The following is a 26,211-nucleotide window of genomic DNA, read 5'->3' as shown; positions in this document are numbered from 1 at the left end:
TGAAGGCTGGTGGTCACGTGGCTCAGGTTTATGCTATCTGCCAGTCCATCTCCAAAGCCCTGGTGGCCTGTTACCAGAAATATGACCAGTATGCTGAAGTAGCTGACCCTGACTGCTGCAAAACGGTTGGAGGCCTTGGTGCTGGTGCTGGCTACCAGAAATCCTACCGATAAGCCCATCACCAGTATCAGGGATCACCTCTATAATAAACAGTGGTTGTGTGATTTTAAGTTAAACAAAAAAAGGCTGAGTTAAACCATGGGGACAATCAATCAACCACTCACTCAAGTCTATGTGATGAAGCCCCAGTAAAAACGACATACTCAAGCTCCAGTAAGCTTCCAAGGTTGACACACCCAGTCCACACGGTCACAACTGATGGTGGGAAGGTGACATGCATGGAGGACGATGGAAGAGCTTCAGACCTAGCACTTCTTTCCCTACACTGAACTGTAACTCTGGAGTGTAACAAATTCCAGCAAGTTCTGTGAGTCCTTCTAACAACGAATCAAACCTAAGCGTGCTTTAAGGACTTCGACAAACTCGTAGGTGGTATCAAGAGAGCAGTCTTGGGGACTGTGACTTAAAAACCTTGAAATTTCACCAACTCCATGTAGATAATGAGAGATCACTTAGGGCCGGCGCTGTGGCACGGCAGGTAAAGCCGCTGCCTGCAGTGCCAGCATCCCATATGGACACCGGTCGGAGTCCCGGCTGCCCCACTTCCAATCCAGCTCCCTGCTATAGCCTGGGAAAGCAGTAGAAGACGGCCAAGTCCTTGGGCCCTTGCACCCACGTGGGAGACCCAGAAGAAGCTCCTGGCTCCTGGCTTTACATCAGCATAGCTCTGGCTGTTACAGCCAACTGGGGAGTGAACCAACAGATGGAAGACTTCTCTCTCTCTCTGCCTCTCCTCTCTCTGTGTAACTCTGACTTTGAAATAAATAAGTACATCTTAAAAAAAAAAAAAAGAGAGAGAGAGATCACCCACAGGAAAGATGGAAGGGGGGAGGGAGAGAGGGAGGGAAAGAAGGTAGGAAGGAAGAGAAGAGAAGGAAGGAGGCAAACTGACCAAAAAATGAGAAATGAATTCAATCTCACTTGAAATCAAAGAAATACAAATTAAAATACAGTGACTATTTTTAATCTTCGAGACTGTCAAGATTTAAAAGGCTGATAACATCCGGGTTATGGAGAAACAGGCATTCTCACAGCTATTCCATACTGTATGCAGAAGTAAAAATATTGTTAGGGCAATTTGAAAATACTAAAAGTAAAAAATTCCCTTTGGCCCTTTGAATTTTAGGGATTAATTTGTCATATAAATTTATACCAGCCAAAAAAATAAGCAAGAGTATTTATTACATAAAATAGAAAATACCTAAATGTCAATCAACAATAGCCAACTTAATTATGGGAAATAGTTATGGACTACATAAACCTTAAATTTAATTAATCTGTATGACAGGACTAGAAAGCTTGCATGTAAGGGGAAAAATGAGCAGTTTGTAGGCTAGGAATACAAAATGGCCCCATTCACATAAATGAAAAATTATACCAAAATAGAAATGTTTTTGTAAAGGTAGTTAAATGCCTTGACGTGTCAGGGATAGGCATTGAGGTGCAGTGGGTTAAGCCATTGCTTGGGACACCTGGATCCCGTATCAGAGTACCTGGGATCAAGGCCCACCTCCCCTTCCAATCCAGCTTCCTGTTAAGGCCTCTGGGAGGCAGCAGGTAATGATCCAAGTACTTGAGTTCCTGTTACCTGCACACTCTGGCTTCCTGCATAAGCCTGGCCCAGCCCTGACAGTTGTAGGAACTTGGGAAACAAATCATGAATGGAAGATCTTGATCTCCCTTCCCCCATCTCTACCACTCTTTCAAATACATAAATGAAACTTAAAAAACTGGAAGGATATTGTCAACTTGGAAACTGTCAAAAGTTGTGAATAACAGACCCAGGAAGAAGAAGGAATTGTAGTCTTCGAAACTGTTTAATGTTTGTAAATAGGTCATTAAATGAAACTATAAAGAGAGAGGTCAGATGAAGTTATACATTTTCAAAAGAAGTATCTGAGAAATGTCACTTTAAAAACGTTCCCCATGTCAACCACTGGGGCCCTCCAGGAGCGGTCCCTTGCAGAGCAGGCTACAGCAGGCTAGCAGTAAGGGAGAGCTTAGTTCTTGACCTACTGGGTAATTAGAGGAGAGCAGACAGAAGACTCCAACAGGGAGAAAGCCTCTATACAGGGCACAGAGAAGCACTTAGTACACTTCTCAGGGTACTCTGTGCCCGGGGCAACGGACCTGCCTGGGAGATGGCCCTGGAAAAAGACTGAAGTGCTCTTTGGAAAGAGCCTCAACTCTGAACACCTGACTTGGAGACAGCACACAGAAGTCATGTTAGGAGATGACCAATCAAGAAAGAATGTTTCTATTTCTATGTAGCAGTCCTACTGCCCCACCCACTCTGCAAACCCTAAGGAAATCCAAAACAGCAGCTAAGAGGCTAGAAAGTAAATAAAGGCAAAGAGGAGAGTTTCACGTTGGAATTAAACTGGAAACTCTATCATGTGGGGCTGGATATCCCACTGCCAAATTGAGACTGTTTTGTGCCTTGAAGGGCCCATAGGACCTGAGTCACTAAGAACAGGCAGGAAATCATGGAGTCTGTTAGATTTTCATGCAAAGGCGGGAAAGGGTTACCCCTCCTGTGCAGGTTTAAAGGGACGGGGAAACTCAAGCCATTTCTATGATCACTTTCCTAGTTTAATATACAAGGCATACTAACAACATTGATTACTGTTTAAAGATTTTAAAATAAGGGTTTTAAAAACACCTGGATTATGAAAGACATAATAAACTAAATGTATATGAAACAAAAACTAAATATTCCACATTTTAATAGTGAATTTTCTAACGAAAAAGTCACAGATGGATTTTGCCATTTCTCTTTTCTAAATTTCCTTTATGATACGTGCACTATTTTATAGTAAAATTTTTCATTAAACTAGATGAAAATTAAATACATTATTCAACCTAACTTCCATTTAAGAAAATTACAGAAGAGCCATCCAGAGTAAAAACAGAATGCAAGGAATAATTTCTTGAAGACTTTATACAATGAAAGCTCTTCATTCAATTGTCCTACCAAAAAAATGGGAGATAATTCTCATATGGCAATATCATAAATTGTTTATAGTTTGGCTGCCACTAGCTTTGTTTCATTGTGTTTTGAAGGAGTGTGGAAAAAGCAAATCCCTCCCCACACTTCCTTCAAACCTTCAGAAGAGTTGCAAGGTACAATAAAGACCCATGCTCTCCTACACTCCCAATTTTATTTGATGATTCTCTACACAGATGCATGTACACACACACACGAATATATGTACCAGTACAGACAGCTTTGCTGAACAACTTCAAAGTATGTTACAGACACTAAGAAATTTTACCCTTAAATACCGCAGAATCCATCTCCAAAAAGAAATGCACATGATCCTACAGAAACACAATACCTTAATTACAGCTAAGATTTTAACACACATTCAATATTGTCTAATTAAAAAGCCCACTTCAAATTTTCCTAAATGTTTAGACAATGGCTTTTTCTCTTTGATCCAAGATCAAAGTTTACACAATGTACTGTTATGTTTCATTGTCATTTTTAATCCTAGAACATTTACCCTGTGTTTTACTGTTGTTATTGTTTATGATGTTGACATTTAATGTGCCTACATTCTAGATTTGTCTTATTGTTTCCCCTTAGATTCAGACTAATTTTTTTTTTTTTTATTTGACAGGTAGAGTTATAGACAGTGAGAGAGACAGACAGAAAGGTCTTCCTTCCATTGGTTCACCCCTCAAATTGCTGCTATGGCCAGTGCTGCACCAATCCGAAGCCAGGAGCCAGGTGCCTCTCCCAGGTCTCCAATGCATGTGGCAGGGATCCAAGCGCTTGGGCCATCCTCCACTGCCCTCCTGGACCACAGCAGAGAGCTGGACTGGAAGAGGAGCAACTGGGACTAGAACTGGTGCCCATATGGGATTCCAGCGCCACAGGCGGAGGATTAACCAAGTGAGCCATGGCGCTGGCCCCCAGACTAAATATTTTTAACACAGAAGGACACAGATGATGTTGTATATGTCTTGCCACGCATCCTACCAGGGGGCAGATGAGGTCAAGTTTACCACTAATGACGATGTCAAATTTGATGGCTTGCTATAGGTGGAAATCATCTGGTCTCCCCATTTACAAAATGCCTTTCTCTATAATTAATAATCAGGGGCTAGTAGGTTCCACTCATCCATTTATCTTTGTCATTTCTAAGTGCTTTAGTTTCTGAGATGAGCTTTTGAGACACTGTATAGGCCAGCGCCGTGGCTCAATAGGCTAATCCTCCACCTGGGGCGCCGGTACCACAGGTTCTAGTCCAGGTTGGGGTGCTGGATTCTGTCCTGGTTGCTCCTCTTCCAGTCCAGCTCTCTGCTGTGGCCCGGGAAGTCAGTGGAGGATGGCCCAAGTGCTTGGGCCCTGCACCACATGGGAGACCAGGAGAAGAACCTGGCTCCTGGCTTTGGATTGGCACAGCATGCCGGCCGTGGCGGCCATCTTGGGGGGGGTGAACCACGGAAGGAAGACCTTTCTCTCTTTCTCTCACTGTCTAACTCTGCCTGTCCAAAAAAAAAAAAAAAAAAGATACTGTAAATACCTGTCCCCCCAAAAAACTGGACCCACTCCTTGCTTAAATCGATCCACCATTACAGGAGGGAATACAAGCAGGTGACTCTAATTATATCATGCCTCTACATTTATTGTCTGGAAACCTTCACCTATACCTTCCCTTTGAGTACCACAAGGATTTTCCTTTTACACAGTCTATTGTGTTTACCATTTTGAAGCACAAATTACCTCGAACGTGACTTCTCGAACGTGACCTCGCAGAGTCCTTTCGACCTGCTTCCACAGCTAATGAGGACCTACTTACTGAACAGATGTTCCAGGGCTCACCTACTGCTCCCCCTCCCCCATCCTGGAATCAGTCAATTCTCCAAGGAGCTGCTTTCCGTGATAGAGGAAGGGCATTCAGAAAACAAGATTTGACTGTGTTCATCATTTCTTGGTCGGTGGCATAATAAAAACTATATCTGGTTTTTGACTTTGGCTCCTGGTAGGCAACTTCAAAAAAATCTTAGAATTTCCCAATTGAGTATCTTTGCTATGCTTATAATCTTTGGACTTAAATGACTATCTTTGTTATGCAAATAAGATCACTTTTGGTGGGCCCCTAGATTGCTTTAGAATGGGATGGGCCACCTGAAAGACCAATCCCAGGATTATAGACTTGGAACCTTGGACCAATCTGACCTCCAGGACCAGGCTGGGGTGGGGTGGGGTTGGCTGGACAATGAGCAGTCACCTGCCCAATGACTTGATCGGTTGTCCCTACTGTACAAGGAAGCTCCATAACAACCCTGGACAGCAAAGCTCAGAGGAGTTTCTTAGTGAGAAACACACGGATGTGGGGCAGGGGCAGGGGTGGGGTCAGGGCTGGGGGCAATGGGTCTAGAGTCGAGGAAGAGAGGACACAAGTTCTATGTCTCTTCCTTATCCCCAGACCCTAGATCTTGCCCTACACAGCTCTTCCGTGTGACTGTTCCTACTCTGTAGACTTTATAAGAAAATTGCAGTAGTAAGTACAGTGCTTTCAGTGAGTTCTGTGAGTCACTGTGGCAAACCAGTCAACCTACGGGGTTGTGGGAACCCTCAAGTCTATACCTGGTTGGTCAGAGTACAGGTGGACCTTGACGCTTGAAGCTGGTGTCTGAAATGAGTGTATTCTTGTCAAGCAGGACTTTTCTGTAAACTTGGGGAGTCTGACACTAACTCCAGGTAATTCATACCAGAACCAAACTGACATACAGGACACCCAGGTGGTCTCAGATAGCTGACGTCAGAACAGGCAGTCTTGCAGTAAACACAGCTAGGAAACATCGTATGTAACAGTCACACATCCTCAGTTAACAACAGATCGCAGATACCACAGCAGTCCCTAAGGGAATTGAGAGACTCCTACTGCCCAGTGGCATCAGGGTCATCATAACTGCAACACGTTAACAACACATTTCGTGGTGATGCTGGTACAGATAAACCCACTACACTGCTAGTCATATAAAAATATAGCACATACAGTTATATGCAATGCCTAATACTTGATAATGATAATAAAAAACTATGTACTTGCTTATCACTTTACTATACCATACTTTTGTCTTTATTTTAGAGTATGCTCCTTTAATACTAATTTTTTTAAATACGAAGTTTGTGATAGAACTGGCAGCATTCCCACCGAGTGTGTGACCTACCTTTTGATAGGGGAGTCACATATTCAGAGTAGTTTCCATCTGCATTTCCCCTATAAGTGAAACTGTGCATCTTTTCATACATTGACATCTATTTAGAGAGCTTTTTGTCTATTCTGTAGTTGGACAATTCTGTAGAGAATTGTCAATATTTTTCTATTAGATTTGGGTTTTTTTTTCCTTTTAATTTTTGAGATTTCTGGATAGTAAAAACATGAATCCCTCTCAGTGATCTAAAGAGTGAATATTATTTCCCACTTCATCATCTGTCCTTGACTCTGCTTACAGCCACGTAAAACCCACTGATAATAAATTCTCTCATCCCTTCCATCCTCAGATAGCCCCGACTAAACTCCCTCTGACCATCTCCCCTTCTTCTCAGTCCTGGACCTGAAATCTCTTGCTTAGCCTCCTACTAGCCCATTTTCACAGTGTTAAGAGGGAAGATTTTAACAAAGCTCATGTCAGTGTGGTAAAAAATATGAAATTCTTGGGACTGTTAGAGAAATGAAACCATCCTGTGGTGAACTCAGATGGGCCACACAGCAATACAACATACTAAATGTTACCCAAATGCCCTTCCAAAATAATGGTACCTTTTCTTTCTTCCCGCGATCCATGAGTTTGCCAAGGTCCTCAACATCGACAACAGAGCTGAAGCCCTGATGGTCTTCAGGACCACACTCTTCCTCATTAGTGCTCTCACAGGGCTCTTCCTCCTGGAAGAAAGCAAGCTTCAGAAAGGCTCTGCTCCAAGTAGCCAAGGCCACAGTCTCTCACTCTCCCTCCCACAGAGAGGGCATGGACTTCAAGTTCTTAATTTAAAAATGTACACACACACACACACACACACACAGTCTTTGTCATGACAATAATCACTGTGAAAGGGTATCAAAAAGAGTAATAAAAACCTCAGTGGCCCTCTCCTGAGTCTCTCTCTCTCTCTCACTCTCTGCGTCTGCCTCTCTGTAACTCTGTCTTTCAGATAAAAGAATAAATCTTAAAAAGTTAAAAAAAAAAAAAGACGCTACCTGCAGTGCCTGCTTCCCACGTGAGCGCCAGATCAAGTTCTGCTTGAGACTGCTCCACTTCCTATCCAGCTCCCTGCTAATGTGCCTGCGAAAGCACTGGAGGACGGCCCTACTTATGATATACTTGTGCTCAGGATCATCTGATAAATGAGGAAACTAAGGGCTGGAGGAAGAAGTTAGGGAATCATAAGTGGTGTCAGTGGCACACACAGACCCAGCCGTCACCCTCTGCTCCCATGAGATGCTACAGCAGAAGTGAAGGATAAATAGATCGTTAAGAAGTATTTTTTTTTTAAACAGTGGGCAGCTGCTGAGTCACTCAAGGATAACTGTCAGTAACCTTCATTTGCTGGCCCACATGTCTCAGAGTGTAGCAGATGGGTGGCACATGCTGAGGGGTGCTCATCAAGCCTACAACACAGGATAGCTCCTCTTTGAGGTCTCAACTAGTGACTCAGCCTGCTGTGGCACGATGCCTGCCCCCTGAAACACACGTTCTAACAATCAGTCAATCCCTTGGGTCCGATGCTTCCCAACCAATGTGTGCAAACACACAAGTAGGGGCTGGCGTTGTGGTGCGGGGGGGAAGCCACCATCAGTGACACAGGCGTGTGAGTGCTCATTTGATTCCCGGCAGCTCCATTTTGGATCCAGTTCTCTGCTAAAGCAGAAGCTGGCACTAGTGCTTGGGAGACCATGTGAGAAACCCAAACGCAGTTTCTGGCTCCTGGCTTTGGCCTGGCCCAGCTCTGACTGTTGCTGCCATTTGGGGAGTGAACCAGTGAATGGAAGTATCTCTCTCTGCTCTCCATCTCTCTCTGTAACTCTGCTTCTCGAATAAATAAATAAAATCTTAAAAAAAAAAAAAAGACATACAAGTATATTAGGCTCTCCTAATGCACTTATTCTCTGAGGATTGCAGTAAAACATCAACATCACTCAGAGTTCTGGGCTTCCAATGAATTATAGAAGCTTAGACACAGAAGAGACGTCAGGGATCCTATGGCCCGATTTCCTCATGTTATCCTCAACCAGAGGTCAATAAAATGTTTCTGTAAAGGACCAACTGGTAAACATTTCTGACCGTGCACAACACACATTCTCTGTAGCTCTGCCGCTTTAACACAACAACGGCCACAGCTATATATAAACTAGTGAGCAGGGCTATGTTCCCCAAACCTTTGTTTACATTAAAAAACAAAAAAACAAAACAAACAAACAGGCAGCTAGCTGGATTTGCTGACTGCTATTCCAGACTCCCCACTATAGCTTCTCCTTAGAGCTTTATAGTTTCTCACATAAAATCTCAAGTCAGAAATTTATTGCCTCTCAAAGGAACCCTTTTAATCATCACATAAAATCAAAACAGGGGCAGCGTTTGGCACAGCAGTTAAGTCATCACTGGGATGCCGACATCCCCTATCAGAGTACCTGGTTCAAGTCCCAGCATCTGTGTTTCCAATACAATTCACTGAGGATGTGTACCTGGGAGGCAGTAGATGATGGCAGCAGGACGTGGATCCCTGAGACCCACCTGGGAGACCCAGATTAAATTCTGGGCTCCTAGCTTTGGCCTGACTCAGTGTTGGCTGTTACAGACATTTGAGGAGTGAACCCACAGAATAAAGATCTCTCTCCGTCTATCATCTCTTTCTCTCTTTGCCTTTCATATAAAAATGAATATAAGTAAATTTAAAATTTTTTTAAAATAGAGTCACAACCACTACTAACTCAACTCTGTGACCTTGGGTAACATCCGAAGTGCTCCTCCATACACATTAAACACAATTCATAATAGGCACTAAGCCTAGAAAATCAGCGTGACACGTTCCCCTACTCCTCAGAGAAATTCTAATGCAGCCACAGAGACAGAGACTATAAAGTGGTGGTGCTTTAACGAAAGCTTACGAAGCCAGCCAGGAGCCCTATAACCCAGCTCAGCATCCCTGGGAGGCTGTCTGAGAGGACACCTGAGCCAAACGTTCAGGCTAAGTGAAGCTGCCCAGTCAGGGGAGGAGGTAGATGGGCAAAGTCACTCAGGCAAAGGGCAGGGGCGTGCAACAACTGTCAGCAATTCCGAGGTTCCAGGCACACACGGAATAAAGCGAACACAGAGGGGAGAGAACTGTGGGCAGACTGCAGGGGCCTCTGTGTCCTGGACGGAGAGGATGGGACACTTCTAACGTGATCCAAACAGAAATAACACAGATCTGCCTCGTGAATACCCTACTCTCCCAGGAATACGGAAGACCATTTAAGAGACACAAGAATGTAGACCAGGATAACCGTGACCAAGGTACTGTTATACCCTGGAAAAGAAAAGACCCTGGCTGGACTAAAGAGGAGCGGGAGAACAAATGTGGATGTTCAAACTCGCTTGTCACTTGACACAGATTCTCAGCACAGGGAGAACGGTGAGGAAGATGGAGAGTAGGACATGATGATGGTAAAGAAATTCAAGACTGAAATGGACTCTAGGTGGTACTAAGGCATGTGGCTTTTACTAAAGCAGCAGTGGCAATCATTTAAGCTTTCAAGTAGGAATAAAACTACCTCCCTTGTGCTTTCACAGTTGTTCTGCACACGGGGGAGAACAGACCGGAAACGAGGCTCTTAACTAATTCAATTAAAAACCACGGCTAAGGGGCTGGCGCCGTGGCGCACTTGGTTAATCCTCTGTCTGCGGTGCCGCCATCCCATATGGGTGCCGGGTTCTAGTCCTGGTTGCTCCTCTTCCAGTCCAGCTCTCTCTGCCGTGGCCTGGGAAGGCAGTGGAGGATGGCCCAAGTGCTTGGGCCCTGCACCTGCCTGGGAGACCAGGAGAAGCACCTGGCTCCTGGCTTCAGATCAGCACAGCGTGCCAACCGTAGCAGCCATTTTGGGGGTGAACCAACGGAAGGAAGACCTTTCTCTCTGTCTCTCTCTCTCTCTCACTGTCTAAGTCTGCCTGTCAAATAAAAACAAACAAAAAAACACGGCTTAGTCTTACAGGCTGACAGTAAAGATAGAAAAAAAATGGGTAGGTTTGAGATATTTTAGGCAAGAAGTCCAACCATGTGCTGCTGGCCAAGTCTCAACATGAGCACTCACTCGGGCATTATTATGGCTGTTTTCTTGGTCCAGTGCAGGAGCTGAGTGTTGTAGCAGAAACCATGTGGCCTACAAAGCTGGAGTATTTAGCCCTGGCCCTGGACAGACAAAGTTTGCTGACTCATGTTTTAGACAATGCACCAAACAGACTTATGAAGAAGTAAACGTGAGGACGAGGAAAAGCAAAGAACTGAGCGTGGCTCTCATGTGTCCTTTTCCAGCAAGTGAGACAGTGGTGTTGTGCACTAGGATGGAGAGTGCCACGGAGGAACAGCCTGGGAAAGAGCGCAGAAAGAGTCCTTTCTGGATTTATGAAGCACGAGATGTCTCCAACATGGAAGTACCGGTGCTGAGAACAGAATTCAGGTTACACTTTAGAGCTAGAAATACGGATGTGGGACGAACTGGCATATGGACCACAGTAAAAGCCATGAACCTGGACGAGGTCATTCAGGAAGAAAGTGTTGACAAAGAAACGATGCAGCACCACACCTTGAATAGCTTCAACATTTAGAGACTGGATAAAGAAAGACCCTAAGTAAAAGGGAAGAAAATCATCAGAATGAGCTCATGAGAAGTTGAGTCAAAGAAGGAGTTAGCTACGTCAAATGCTGCTGAGAAGTCAAGTGAGAACACAGAATTAGCCACGGGCTTGACAACAGCATGTCACATGAACATGGAAATGGACACCCTCACTAGGGGAGGGAACCAACTTGGAGTAAATGACTAAACTGGGACTTCTGTTACCAGCCACGGCAGTTTACAGTGGCAGATTACGCACCTTACTCCTTCAGAAAACAACTAAGAGCAAAAAACACAGACTTAAAAGTACAATTTTAGGGGCCGGTGCTATGGCATAGTAGGCTAAGCCTCCACCTGCAGTGCCAGTATCCCATATGGGCGCTGGTTTGAGTCCCAGCTGTTCCATTTCCAAGCCAGCTCCCTGCTAATGCACCTGGGAAAGCAGTGGAAGTGCTTGGGCCCCTGCACCCACGTGGGAGACCTGAAAGAAGCTCCTGGCTCCTGGCTTCGGATCAGCCCAGCTCCACCTGTTGCAGCCATTTGTGGAGTGAACCAGCCGATGAAAGATCTCTCTCTGACTGCCTCTCTCTTTCTCTAACTCTGTCTTTCAAATAAATAGATCTTTTAAAAAAACAAAGACAAAAATATAAAAAGTACAATTTTATATGTATCACTGAGCTGGCAGAAAAGCTAGGAAGTCCAGAGGCCAAATATGGACTAAAAAGGGAATCCCTGGCCGGCGCCGCGGCTCAGTAGGCTAATCCTCCGCCTAGCGGCGCCGGCACACCGGGTTCTAGTCCCGGTCGGGGCGCCGGATTCTGTCCCGGTTGCCCCTCTTCCAGGCCAGCCCTCTGCTGTGGCCAGGGAGTGCAGTGGAGGATGGCCCAGGTGCTTGGGCCCTGCACCCCATGGGAGACCAGGAAAAGCACCTGGCTCCTGGCTCCTGCCATCGGATCAGCGCGGTGCGCCGGCCGCAGCGCGCCGGCCGTGGCGGCCATTGGAGGGTGAACCAACGGCAAAGGAAGACCTTTCTCTCTGTCTCTCTCTCTCACTGTCCACTCTGCCTGTCAAAAAATAAAAAAAAAAAAAAAAAAAAAAAAAAAGGGAATCCCACGAGGTAAACGAGAGCTACAATTGAGTTACCTGAATTATTTATTTATTTGAAAGGCAGAGAAACAAAAGAGCAAGAGAGAGAGAGAAGGAGAGAAAGAGAGACTCGTCCATCTGTTGGTTCACACTGCAAATGGCCGCAATGAACAGCAGTGGGCCAGACTGAAACCAGGAGCCAGGAGCTTCTTCCAGGTCTCCCACGTGGGAGGCAGGGGCCCAAGCACTCGGACCATCCTCTGCTGCCTTCCCAGGTACATCAGCAGGGAGCTGGATGGGAAGTGGAGCAGCAGGGACTCAAACAGGTGCCCAAATGGGATGTTGGCGTCACAGGCAGTAGCTTCACCTGCTATACCAGCCTGGATACCAGCACATTGATCTTGGACTTCCCAGCCTCCAGAAATGCAAAAGTATAAGTTTCTGTTCTTTGTAAGTTACCCAATCTCAGGTATTCTGTCACACCAACACAAAACAAATTAGGACATGGTTCCTAAGAACATCCAGACATTGGACTTAACAGATAAAGGCTTTAAGCAACCTATCATTAAAGAGTTAAAGAAACCATGGATAAAGAACCAATAGAAACGAGAAAAATGTCTCAACAAACAGAGAACACCAACAGAGACAGAAATAAAAAGGAAATTCTAGAAATTCTTAAACTGAAAACTGCAATAACTGACTCAAAAAATCACAAGGTTTCAATAGCAGATTTGAGGAAGCAAAGAATCATCAAATGTGAACACATATCAGGAGAAATTCTTCAGCCTAAAACATCAACAGAGCCTAAGAAATCTGTAGGACACTATCAAGAGTTCCAGTATACACACAAGGACAAAGCCCAAAGGAGAAAGGAGAAAGAGAAAGAATATTTGAAAAAAATAATGACTGAAACCTTTACAAATTTGATAAAAGACAGGAACCTACACATCCAAGAAACTCAACAAACTCTAAGAAAGGAATCAAAATAGCACATAAAAAAATCAACTGAGAGGCTGGCGTTGTAGTATAATGGATATAGCTGCTGCCTGCAATGCTGGCATCCCATATGGGTGCCAGTTCAAGACCTACTTGCTCTACTTTTGATATAGCTCCCTGTCTCTGTAACTCTGACTTCCAAATAAAATCAAATAAATATTTTTAAAAAACCAAATGAACATAAAAGAAGACAGTAATGGAGAATCTAAGGAATAAAAGTATGTAAGAAACACAGAAAACATGGTAAAATGATAAACCACTTCTTTGCAGTAATTAAATTAAATGTAAGCTAATTAAACTAATTAGAAGGAAGAGACAAGCAAAATGGATTTAAAAAAAAAAAAGGTCCTATGATATCTACAAGAGATTGACTTTAGATTCAAAGACACAAACACATTTAAAGAGAAAGAATTGAAAAAATATATTCTATGGAAGTAGTAACCAAAGGAGGACTGGGGTAACTATCAGACAAAACTATAACCATCAAAAATTGATACAAGAGACAATACAGATCCCCTATTAATAAAAGAGTCAGTCCATTAAAAAAGATTTAAGAATTATAAACATACATGCATCTAACAAGAACACCGAAAACATATAAAGCAAAAGCTTACGGAATTGATGGGAGAAACAGACAGTTCTATATCAATTGTTAGAAACTTTAATAGCCCACTTTCAACAACAGGTAAATAAGGAATCAATAAGGAAAGAGAGGACTAGAACAATATAATCCAATTAGATCCATCAAAATAACGAAATAGAAGACTGAGAGAATATAATCCAATTAGACCTACCAAGCATATACAAAACACTCCATTCAAAGACAACAGATTCCATATGTTTCTCAAGGGCACTTGAAACATTCCCCAGGATAGATGATGTTAGGCCACAAAATAAGTCTCAATAAATTTAAGAAGAGTAAAAGCATTCAAAATATCTTCTCTGATTGTTTTGGAATTCAATAGCATTCAAAGAAATAAAATGCCTAGGAAAAAACTTAACCAAGGAAGAAAAAGGCTTGCACATTAAAAATTCGAATCTATCGTGAAGGAAAAGATGAACTAAACACAAGACATTTCATATTCATGGATTGAAAGACTTAACAATGCCAAGATGACAACACTACCCAAAGCAATCTCGGACACAATGCGATCCCTACCAAAATTCTAACAACGTGTGGCTTGCGTTGTATCAGAGTTAAGTTGCAGCTTGTGCCGCCAGCATCACATTGTGAGCACCAGTTCATGTCCCGGCTGCTCCACTTCTGATCCAGCCCCTTGCTGACGCACCTGGGAAAGCAACGGAAGATGACCCAAGTGCTTGGTCCCCTGCCACCCATGTGGGAGTACAGATGCAGTTCCAGGCTCCTGGTTTCAGCCTGGCCCAATCCAGCCAGGCCCAGCCCAGGCTGCTGCAGCTATCTGAGGAATGAACCAACGGGTGGTAGATCTCTCTCTCTCTCCCATTCTATCTGTAATTCTGCCTTTCAAATAAAAAAAGAAGTAAATCTTTAGAGAGGTCAGAATTCAATTCAGGTCTCCCATGTGGTGGCAAGGCTTGAGCCATCAACTGCTGCTTCCTGGGACGCACACTAGCTGGAACCTGGATCAGAAGAGGAGGAGCCAGAATTCAAAACAGGAACTCAAATATGGGACACAGACAACACAAGCCACATTTTAATTCCTGTGATAAATGTTCACTCCTAGAGAAAATAATATTGAAAATAAAAACAAAATTGGAGGACTCACAATTCCCAATTCCAAATTTTGCTGCACAGTGTCAGGGGCTGGTGTTGTGGCACAGTGGGTTAAGCAGGGGCTTGTGACACTGGAATTCCATATGGGAGCGCCAGTTTGAGACCCGGCTATTCTGCTTCTGATCTAGCTTCCTGCTAAAATGCAGGGGAAAGGAGCTAAGTGCTTGGGCCTCTGTCACCCATGTGGGAGACCAGGATGGAGTTCCTGACTCCTGGCTTTGGCCTGGCCCATCCCTAGCATTTACAGCCATTTGGGGAGTGAACCAATGGATGGAAGGGTGCTCTCTTGGGGGCTGGTGCTGCAGCGTAGCAGGTAAAGCCACCACCTGTAGTGCCAGCATCCCATATGGGTACTGGTTCAAGTGCAAGCTGCTCCACTTCTGATCCAGCTCTCTGCAATGGCATGGGAAATCAGTGGAAGATGGTCCAAGTCCTTGGGCCCCTGCACCCACGTGGGAGACCTGGAAGACCTCAACCAGAGAATGGATGACCTCTCTCTCTGCCTCTCTGTAACTCTGCCTTTCAAGTAAATAAATAATTTTTTTAAAGATTTATTTATTTATTTATTTATTTGAAAGTCAGAAATACATAGAGAGAAGGAAAGGCAGAGAGAGAAGTCTTCCATCGCTGGTTCACTTTCCAATTGGCCGCCAACGGCCAGAGCTGCGCCAATCCAAAGCCAGGCGCCAGGAGCTTCCTCTAGTCTCCCAGGTGGGTACAGGGCCCAAAGACTTGGACATCTACTGTCTTCCCAGCCCATAGCAGAGAGCTGGATCGGAAGTAGAGCAGCCGGGACTCAAACTGGCTCCCATATGGGATGCTGGCACTGCAGGTGGCAGCTTTACCTGCCATGCCACAGCGCTGGCACCCAAATAAATAAATCTTAAAAAAAAAAATTGATATATTTAAAGGGCAGAGTGACAGAGAGAGAGAGAGAGGTAGAGATGAGGAGACAGAGAAAGAGCTTTTTTTTTTTTTTTTTTTTTTTTTTTTAAGAGTACGGTATTAGCATAAGGAAAGACATATAGATCAACAGAACAGAAAGTCCAGAAATAAAAATATCTGAGGATAAATAACCTTGACAAGAAAATGAAGTTCATTCAATGCAGAAAAAAGAGTCTTTTATTCAACAAATGATGCTGGGACAGTTAGATGCAACATGAGAAAAAAAATGTTCGACTCCTACTGCATAGCAGATATAAATTTAACTCAGGTAAGTGAAAGACCGAAACAGAAGAACTAAAACTATAAAACACTTTGAAGAAAACATAATAAAAACTCTCCACAATAACCCCAAAGAATGAGTAAAAAAATAGACAAATTAAGCTATATAGGAATTTGAAACTTTTATATATCAAAGGGCCTGATCAAGAAAGTGAAAGAAAACCTACAGAATGGGAGAAAATATTTGCAAATTATATATACGATAAAGAAGATTACTAAGGATATACTGAAGAACTCTTACCACTCACTACTAAAAAGATAACCCAATTAAAAATGGGCAAAAGGCTTGAATAGACATTTCTCAAAGAAGATACACAAATGAGTATATATGCACATGAAAAGATGCTCTAAGTCACAATCCTTAGGGAAATGCAAAGCAAAACCACAATTAGACACCACTTCACACTAACTAGGACAGTCAATATTTTAGAAAAAGAAATTAAGTGTGGGTGAGAATGTGGAGAAATTGGAGCCCTTACACATCACTGCTGGGAATGTAAAATGGTACACCCACTGCAGTAAATAATTTGGCAGTTCCTTAAATGATTTTTTTTAAGTTAAACATAGAATTACCACACTCCAGCGACTCAACACTTAAGTGTACACCCAAGAGAATTGAGAATGGTCCACAAATAAATACTTGTACACCAATGTCCATAGTAGCACTATTCATAACGAAAATGTCCTACAATGGATGAATGGGTCAACAAGATTTGGTCCATACAAACCCTGAAATGCTACTCAACCACAAGGACAAACAACAGGGCGGCATTGTGGTGTAGCTGGTTAAGGCACCATCTGAGACACCAGCATTCCATATGGGTGCTGGTTCGAGTCCCAGCTGTTCTGCTTCTGATCCTGGTCCCTGATAACACTCTTCTGAAGGCAATGAAAGATGGCCTGAGTGATTGGGCCCCTGACACCCACGTGGGAGACCAGGATGGAGTTTCAGGCTCCTGGAGTCAGCCTGGTACAGCCCTGGCCATTGTAGCTATCTGGGGAATGAACCAGCAGACAGATCATCTCCCTGTCTCTGTCTCTGCCCTTTTTCTCTGTAACTGTGCTTTTCACATAATTAAATCTGGCAAAAAAAAAAGAAGTGCTACACATGGATGAACCTCACAAACATTACTGTGTTAATTATAGGAAGCCAAACAAGGTCATACATCACATGCCTACATTTGTACAAAATAAGAATACATAAATCCATAGAAACAGAAAGCAAATTGGGGGCCGGTGCTGTGGCACACCGGGTAAAGCTACTGCCTGCCTTGCCAATATCCCTATGGGCACCGGTTCGACTCCCGGCTACTCCACTTCTGATTCAGCTCTCTGCTATGGTCTTGGAAAGCAGTAGAAGATGGCCCAAGTCCTTGGGCCCCTGCACCCATGTGGGAGACCCAGAGGAAGCTCCTGGCTCCTGGCTTCGGATCGGCTCAGCTCCAGCCATTTCGGTCAACTGGGGAGTGAACCAGCAGATGGAAGACTTTTCTCTCTCGTTGCCTCTCCTCTGTGTAACTCTTTCAAATAAATAAATCTTAAAAAAAAAAAGAAGAAGAAGAAGAAGAAAAAAAAAAGAAAGCAAATTGGATGGGAGGGGAGCGGGGAGTGACTGCTTGATGTTTTCAGAAGACAAAAAGGATTGAGAACTTTATATTCGTAGTGATTGCACCAAACTGGGCATGTAAGTAGTAAAATGGTTAAGTTGGGGGCGTAATGTAGCACAGTGGGTTAAGCTATTGCTTGCAACAGAGTGCCAGTTTGAACTTTGGCTGCTCTACTTCCAATCCAGCTCCCTGCTGGTCTATCTGGGAAGGCAACAGAAGATGGCTCAGGTACTTGGACTCCTGCCACCCCTAGAGGAGTTCCTGGCTCCTGACTTCAGCCTGGACCAGTTCTGGCTGTTGAGGGCATTTTGGGAGTGACCAGCAGATGGGAAATCTCTGTCTCTATCTGCCTGCTTCTCTTTCTCCACCCCCTTCTCCCTCTGACACTCTGCCTTTCAAATAAATAAATAAATGGTTAATTTGATGTTACATGACTTTTCCCTAATAAAAAAAATTCTTAAAAATTTTATGCATCAGGGCTGGCGCCGCGGCTCAATAGGCTAATCCTCCGCCTAGCGGCGCCGGCACACCGGGTTCTAGTCCTGGTGGGGCGCCGGATTCTGTCCCGGTTGCCCCTCTTCCAGGCCAGCTCTCTGCTGTGGCCCGGGAGTGCAGTGGAGGATGGCCCAAGTGCTTGGGCCCTGCACCCCATGGGAGACCAGGAAAAGCACCTGGCTCCTGGCTCCTGCCATCGGATCAGCGCGGTGCGCCAGCCGCAGCGCGCCGGCCGCGGCGGCCATTGGAGGGTGAACCAACGGCAAAGGAAGACCTTTCTCTCTGTCTTTCTCTCTCACTGTCCACTCTGCCTGTCAAAAAAAAAAAAAAATTTATGCATCAATTAGGAGGAGATGAAAGGAAAATACTGGCTGGGAAAATGAGAAAAATGAAATCAGTGGCTAGAACATGTGGAACAATGGAAAACATTTTGTTTACTTGTTTTTTGCATTTGCTTAAACACAGGTGATCCCCATGTCTATGCACCTACGGGAATAACCTGTTAGATAGGCAGACATTAATGGCACAGCAGAGAGAGAGAAATGTGCTCAAGAAGCAAGTCATTAAATCCAGAGCTTAGACAGACAGCAGTCTTGGACAGGAACCTGATGTGTGATTTTCTGAGACAGGAAAGATGATGAAAATATAGAACTGGGAAGACTATGAGAGAGTTCTTTTCTGATGGCTTCAGATGATACTTGGGAAAAGGGATAGGGAGAAAAACGATATGAAACAGTCATGCTGGACAGTGAGAAAGGGAATGGCTGAGACTGGTCAGCAGCTCTGAGCGCACACCTGAGCCTGCGGTCATGAACCTGTGAACAAACAGGAGGCAGCAGGCCTGGGGAGGGCACACAGCAGGTTTCACTCGGGCTGGAGCTTTAGCCACTAGGATTAGAAAAGTGAGTACGAGGCAAGGCAACTGAGGATGGCAAGAGTATAAAATAGTCTAAACTGAGTTTAAGTGAGGGTGCCAAAAAAGCAGTTTCCACTATCCACTGAAAAATGTATGAGATCAAATGGGATCCAAAGACTTTTAAATTGAGGCCTTGGTGTGGATCACAGTAAGGGTCACAGGGACTTGAAATTCGGATGTGACCACAGAACGGAGAGACCAAAGTCAATGAAGAAAATGACTGACAGAGGTGTGAAGGCCAGGCAGCCATCAGTCCAGAGTGCTGGTCAGACCATCTCCACCGATGGCTTAGCCATAAAGAATAGGGATAGGAATATGGGAGGAGAGAAAGAGAGCAAGTCAAAATTTAAGGTTGATCCTGAATGACACAAGTAACCAGATGGCCAAAAGTTAGCAGCTGTGAAGATGGCGGCAAGATGGCGCCTAAAGACATGAGCTTCAATGGAACCAGTGTATCTGAACAAAGAGCAATGTTAAGAATGCGAGGGAAGAGGGGTCGGCGCCGCGGCTCACTTGGCTAATCTTCCACCTGTGGCGCCAGTATCTCACGTGGGCGCCGGATTCTGTCCCGGTTGCCCCTCTTCCACGCCAGCTCTCTGCTGTGGCCAGGGAGTACAGTGGAGGACGGCCCAAGTGCTTGGGCCCTGCACCCGCATGGGAGACCAGGAGAAGCACCTGGCTCCTGGCTTCGGATTGGCGCAGCTCCGGCCTTGGCGGCCATTTAGGGAGTGAACCAATGGAAGGAAGACCTTTCTCTTTGTCTCTTTCTCTCTCACTGTCTATAACTCTACCTGTCAAATTAAAAAAAAAAAAAAGAATGTGAGGGAAGAAAGAGATGCACCTAGGAGGGCTTGCAGCCTGCAGCTGGAGAGGCCAGTGGAGTCCTTTAGGCCAGGATGGCCTGGAGACATGAGCCCAGCCCAGGACACATTTAACTCCTCTGAGCCTTGGTGTCTAACCTGCAAGAAGCGGTAAAACTCAACCTGACTCAAATAAAGAGATGCGGGCAAGCATTCAGCACAAAGGGGCTTAGCTCTCTCTGAAACCCACCATGAGCATCAGCCCTTCCTCCTAACCAGAAGCCAGTGGAACAGTTTCTCGGGGCAGAAGTCAAGTTCAGCTCTGGAGAGCCAGGCTGACTCAGGCCGCGTACCTTGGGGCCTCTGTGATGCGCTTCGTCCTGAGTGTGAGGCCCTGGCTCCACTTCCTCCGGGCCATGCTGTTTGGATTCGCATTTGCCTTTCTTGCAGTTGCCACCACAGGACTTCTTCTCTCCTTTACACAGTGCACGCAGCCGGGAGATGAACTTGGCCTTCCAAGCCCTGAAGTCGGCTTCGATGCTGCCATGCTTGCTTTTAGCCACGTTGCAGTCGCCCTCCCCTCGCGTCAGCACGCGATGAGCACCGAGCTTCCAGAGCCACCGGTCAACATTTTTGCCAACCTGCGAGAGAAAGACGTGGATCCTCTCAGTCAGGTTCTCAGACAGTTCTGCGGAAGACCGGGGCTGTCCTGGGGCCCGGGGCAAGAGCAGCTGCCCAGGGAGCAGGAACTGTCAGCAAAAAAGGCTTCAAACCCTCAAGTCCCAGTTTCTACCCAAAGGCCTTCATTTTATAGATTCTGATTTTCTGCTAAGAGTTCTTTAAACAAAGGCACAATCCAAGCCCTTTTATGGGTCAAAAGCCGAAAAGAATTTTTTTGAAATTTGACTCTGAAATCTACTACTCTAATAAATCAAGCTCACAAGCAAAATACTCATTACCAAAATAAAGAAGTTTCAAAAAAATCTAACAAAGCCCATGGGGCCAAAGCCTGTAGAGTAAAAAAAGGACAAATGTAATCAATCTGGCAAGACTCAGGATCCTGAAAATTCAAATATTTATTTCATTGTGACTGGAAGCAGTCAAGCTGAGCCACAGAGGTTATCAGGAAACATAATTAAAGAGTTCAAAACCTTAATAGGCTTCCTGAATAACAGAGCATTAAACCAAATATTTACACAACAATTTTCCTATTTTTATGCTAATTCTTTTTAAATTTTGGAGGAGGGGACAGACTTCTTTAGTTGATTAATACAAAAGGCAGTGAGGAAGAGACACAGAGTTTCCTTCTCCTGGTTCACTCCCAAATGCTTAGTCTCCCATGCGGGAGGTGGCAGGGCTTAAGCACCAAGCCATCCTCTGTTGCCCTCTGTTGCACTAGCAGGGGGAACACCAGGGACACAAACCGGTGTTTCCGCATGGGCTGCTGGTGTTGCAAGTGAAGGCCTAACCTGCTTCACACCTAGGACCCCAATACGTTTACCTCGGCACAAAAAAAACAGCATTTTTATAATATGCATTTTTTTCATGAGCCTTTTGAAGACCCTTCGGATGTATAAAGTTCAAAAACTTTTGGGGCAGGCACTGTGGTGTAGCGGGTTAACGCCCCGGCCTGAAGTGCCTGCCAGCACCCCATATGGACGCTGGTTCAAGACCCGGCTGCTCCACTTCCAATCCAGCTCTCTGCTGTGGCCTGGGAAAGCAGTAGGAGATGGCCCAAGTCTTTGGGTCCCTGCAGCCGTGTGGGAAACCTGGAGGAAGCTCCTGGCTGCTGGCTTCAGATCAGCACAGCTCTGGCCGTTGCGGCCAATTGGGGAGTGAACCAGCAGATGGAAGACCTCTCTCTCTTTCTCTCTCTCTCTCTCTCTCTGACTCTCCTCTCTCTGTGTAACTCTGACTTTCGAATAAATAAATAAATCTTAAAAAAAAAAAAACCTTTTTCCACCATAATGAATTTATCATTAAATTCCACTTCACACAAATTATTATTTTTTTTGTTTATTTGCTTTCATTTTATTTGAGAAGCAGAGTGACAGAGGGATATCTTCCATCTGCTGGTTCACCCCTTAAATGGTCCCAATAGCCAGGCCACCTAGGTGGCAAGGACCCAAGTACTAGACCAACCACCAGCTGTCTCCCAGGCTGCATATTAGCAGGAAGCTGAATAACAAAGTGGAGAAGCCAGGACTCAAATCATAGGCTCTATCAGGGGAAGTGGGTGTCCCAAGAGGCAGCTTAACCACTGCACCAAACACCTGCCCCCATTTTCCACAAACTTTCCAAAGTGTTTTCTTATAAGCAGCAATTTACAATTATACAGATAACACAAGAAATTGATCATTTAGTGCCCAAGTTTGTAGATTACTTCACTCAAACGTGTGAGGTGTTTTATTGATTAAAAAGATCTTATCCCTGTAATTCAATATGCACGTACCTTGTTAAAGTGGTTTGAATAGGCAGAATTTCCCAGACCGAACACCGCGTATCTCATCCCCTTTAGGTAAGTTTTGTCAAACCGGAAATCACTGGCTGCCTCCTCCAACCACTTGCAGAACCACTCCGCGCTCTCAGGCGGCCGGCCATCCGTATACGTGGCAAGCAGGAAAGCACAGACGGTTCTACTAGTGACCTAGCCGACAGAGAACACGTTTCAGACAGTCAAGCTACAAAGGACCTCGCTGATGAAAATTCCTTCTCAAAATGCCGGCACTCATGTCATAGTAAAGGGCCCATTCTCAACATTCTTTGTTTCAATGGTGAAAGGAAATACAACAAGGACACCTTGATAGGGGAGAAAACCCAGTTCCTTATACACCTCATTCCTCAGACAGGGAACAAGAAATACAAATCAGTTAAGAAAAAGACAGATCGCCTACAACTTGCCTACAACCATAAAACTTTTAAATGCAAAGTAACTTACCCGGTGGCACCATCATCTATCTGCACAGGGAGGAAATAAGATCGATTGGGCGGAGGATTTCACTTGCTTGAAGGTGTCTTAACAGTTCCAAGTCAGGAGGCAAGTTACAGCCAACTGACTTGTAATTAAATATCACAGTTGACTAATAACTTTGCACAACTAATTTAGAGTAGATCCAAGCTCACTTATTTGTCCGGCAGTGTTTTCTTGGGGGATAAATTAATGGACGTGTGCAGGCCATGTCTGACTTGCTGTCTGGTTTTTAAATAAAGTTTTATTGAAATACAGCCACGGCCATTCCTTTACAGCTACTTTGTGCCTTGATGGTGGAACTGAGTGGCAGCAAGGCCCACAATGCTTAAGATACTAATCACCAGGACCTTTATGCAGAAGTCTGTCAACCCCTATTCTTTTTCTCCAACTTTAGCTGCACTAGAATCACCTGGAACACTTGTGAACCCCACGCCAAAAACCTGCACTTCTAACAAGTAGAACAGATGCTGACATCACTGGTTTAGGGGCCCACACTTTTTTTTTTTTTTTTTTTTTGGACAGGCAGAGTGGACAGTGAGAGAGAGAGAGAGACTGAGAGAAAGGTCTTCCTTTTGCCGTTGGTTCATCCTCCAGTGGCCGCTGCGGCCAGGGCGCTGCGGCCAGCACACAGCACTGATCCGAAGCCAGAAGCCAGGTACTTATCCTGGTCTCCCATGCAGGTGCAGGGCCCAAGCACTTGGGCCATCCTCCACTGCCCTCCCGGGCCACAGCAGAGAGCTGGCCTGGAAGAGGGGCAACCGGGACAGAATCCGGTGCCCCGACCGACCGGGACTAGAACCTAGTGTGCCGGCGCCGCAGGTGGGGGATAAGCCTATCGAGCCGCAGCGCTGGCCAGGGCCCACACTGAGAACCATGGCTTTAAGGCAAAAATCCCCTACGTGGGTATGACTGCAGGAGGTGAAGGAATTAATCCCTCATGGACATCAAGTAATGCGCTGAGGTCACACAGCTAATAAGAGATCGTTCAGGCCGGCACTGTGGCTCACTAGGCTAATCCTCCGCCTGCAGCACCAGCACACGGGGTTCTAGTCCCGGTTGGGGCACCGGATTCTGTCCCGGTTGCCCCTCTTCCAGGCCAGCTCTCTGCTGTGGCCCGGGAGTGCAGTGGAGGATGGCCCAAGTGCTTGGGTCCTGCACCCCACGGGAGACCAGGAAAAGCACCTGGCTCCTGCCATTGGATCAGCGCGGTGCGCTGGCCGCAGCGCGCCAGCCGCGGCGGCCATTTGAGGGTGAACCAACGGCAAAGGAAGACCTTTCTCTCTATCTCTCTCTCTCACTGTCCACTCTGCCTGTCAAAAAAAAAAAAAAAAAAAAAAAAAGAGAGAGAGAGAGAGAGAGAGAGAGATTGTCCAAATTCCAAATCCATACTCTTTCTGCCCGTGACCTTCAGATGGCACAGTCAAGGTGCAGAGCACACTGCCATCGGTGACGACCTTCCCGCTGATGGTAAGATTCAACGTGTGTGTATGTGTGTGCATGTGCACCTGCATGTGTGTAGGGCAGGCACAGTGGGAGCGGGGGTACTACCCCCCAGTACTACCCCTGCCCCAGGAAACTCTAACTCATCAGGAGGACAGGACTCATGACATGTCATGCTGGAATCAGTGTACAGCACACATTCCACGTTAACACTCAACCCACTGAAATCACATGGCATGAAATCAGATTGATTCTAAAGGTCCTATTTATCCCAGGAGACAGGAGGTCAATTACATGGGACAATTCTGACCCAGGACTAACCTCTTCTGCCAGGTGATCATCTGGATCATATTCTTTCAGATTAATAGCTTCCACCGGCAAGTCTAGGGAGGTTACTGCTTCAGCAAGACTCGCTGCAAACCCCTAAGAGGAAAACAAAACTCAAATAAAGTCCTGGACAAGACAAATAAGCAAAACACAGCCCTCATTTACCCAGTTAGCCGCAGAAGGTGACAGTCCTCATGAAGAACTTTTCCTAGGGCTCATGTTTATCACCGTGAGCTCAAACCCTGTCCTCACTTTGGCCATTTTCTCAGGCACCATGAGAGAAGCCCATCACTTAATCTGACAAGGCTCATTCTGGAAGGGGTAGCAGGACCAAGTCTACATTACTTCCTTCACATTCCAGCTGCTGTACTCCACTAGAATCAATATGCAGTATAAAAAGCAACACTGATGAGTGAAAAGAATGGCAAAAATAAACAGGAACAGGTTGACGGATATGTGGAAGCCCTAAGGGAGAGTTCTTATTCAGACATCTGACAGGTACAAGGGAGAGGCTCCAGGCTTGGAGTCAGCCACCACAACAAGAGAGGGAAGGGAATACGGGGCAAACAAGAACCAATTAGCTGACAATTTGTATAAGGGACAAGAGCACACAGAAGTCTACAGAGTGTATACAACATTTGCAGCTTATCTCCAGGCAAAACACCTGCCAGTTCTCCCCAAAACAAATGAACAAATAAACAAATGTCTGGGGACAGCTGAAACTTCTGGGCAGATGTTGGCACTCTAGGAAAACACTATACTCTCTTCTGCTTCGTGGTCCAACATCTGACTCACGGTATCCGTGCCCGGGCTTTTAGTCAAAACTAATTCATTCACTGGGCAGCTACACACCAGTCTCGTTTCTGGGCTGTATGACACACAAAAAAATGATTAGCGAGACAAAGTCCCTGCCCTCAAGAAGTTTAAGTTCTAATGGATAAAGAATAAACATAGAAATGAGAAATATAGGGTATACCAGATGGTGATAGATGCAATGGAGGGAAATCAATCCAAACCAGTGTAGGGACAAGGGTGTTATTTTACATCTGACAATCAGAACAAGTACACGTACTCAACAATAAATATTTGGTCTTTGTCCCCAGCCCAGAACTCCTGAAGCCCTTGAAATTTATTGTTTCTGACATGCTAGTGAGATAACTTTCCAGGAGGGATGTTTTGTAGTTCCGGGATGGGGGCTGGACAGCAGAAAAACCAACTACATTTAGAAGTTCAGTTCAGCCCCCTCCATCCAACCTCTGGGGAGGGGATAGGGGATAAGAGATTGAGCTTAATATCAAATGGCCAACGATTTAATCGATCATGCCAACAGAATGAAACCTCCAGGGAAAAAACTGGTAAACACAATGATGTGCTGGGGAGAAGGCACGGAAACTCTGTGCACATGTCCATACTTTGCCTTCTGCCTTTCATCCATCTGACTGTTCCTGAATTGTATCTTTTATAATAAGCACATAAACATAAATCAAACAACACACCCACTTCTGTGAGCCACTCTATCAAATCATCAGACCTGGGGAGGAGGTGGGGAAGCAGGGACCTATAACTAGTGTCTGAAGAGAGGACAAC

At 45.1% G+C, this 26,211-nt stretch overlaps 1 protein-coding gene across 3 annotated transcripts in view; it reads right to left on the bottom strand.

The window, feature by feature from the left end:
- LOC100354908 (S-adenosyl-L-methionine-dependent tRNA 4-demethylwyosine synthase TYW1) overlaps positions 1 to 26,211 on the bottom strand; it is a 210,166-nt gene that overhangs the window by 177,668 nt on the left and 6,287 nt on the right. For all 3 annotated transcript variants that reach the window (XR_011384574.1, XM_070064497.1, XM_070064498.1), the window contains exons 4-7: positions 24,619 to 24,720; positions 22,339 to 22,533; positions 20,240 to 20,527; positions 6,960 to 7,082 (exon numbers count right to left, since the gene is read on the bottom strand). Coding sequence is in view for 2 of the 3 variants with exons in the window: in XM_070064497.1 (XP_069920598.1) it covers positions 6,960 to 7,082; positions 20,240 to 20,527; positions 22,339 to 22,533; positions 24,619 to 24,720 (708 nt within the window). In the remaining variant the exon portion in view is untranslated. The remainder of the gene's footprint in view (positions 1 to 6,959; positions 7,083 to 20,239; positions 20,528 to 22,338; positions 22,534 to 24,618; positions 24,721 to 26,211) is intronic.

The sequence above is a fragment of the Oryctolagus cuniculus genome, chromosome 19 (genome assembly GCF_964237555.1).
Source record: "Oryctolagus cuniculus chromosome 19, mOryCun1.1, whole genome shotgun sequence".
In the NCBI taxonomy this organism is placed as follows: domain Eukaryota; kingdom Metazoa; phylum Chordata; class Mammalia; order Lagomorpha; family Leporidae; genus Oryctolagus; species Oryctolagus cuniculus.
This window is presented reverse-complemented; position numbering and strand designations above follow the sequence as displayed.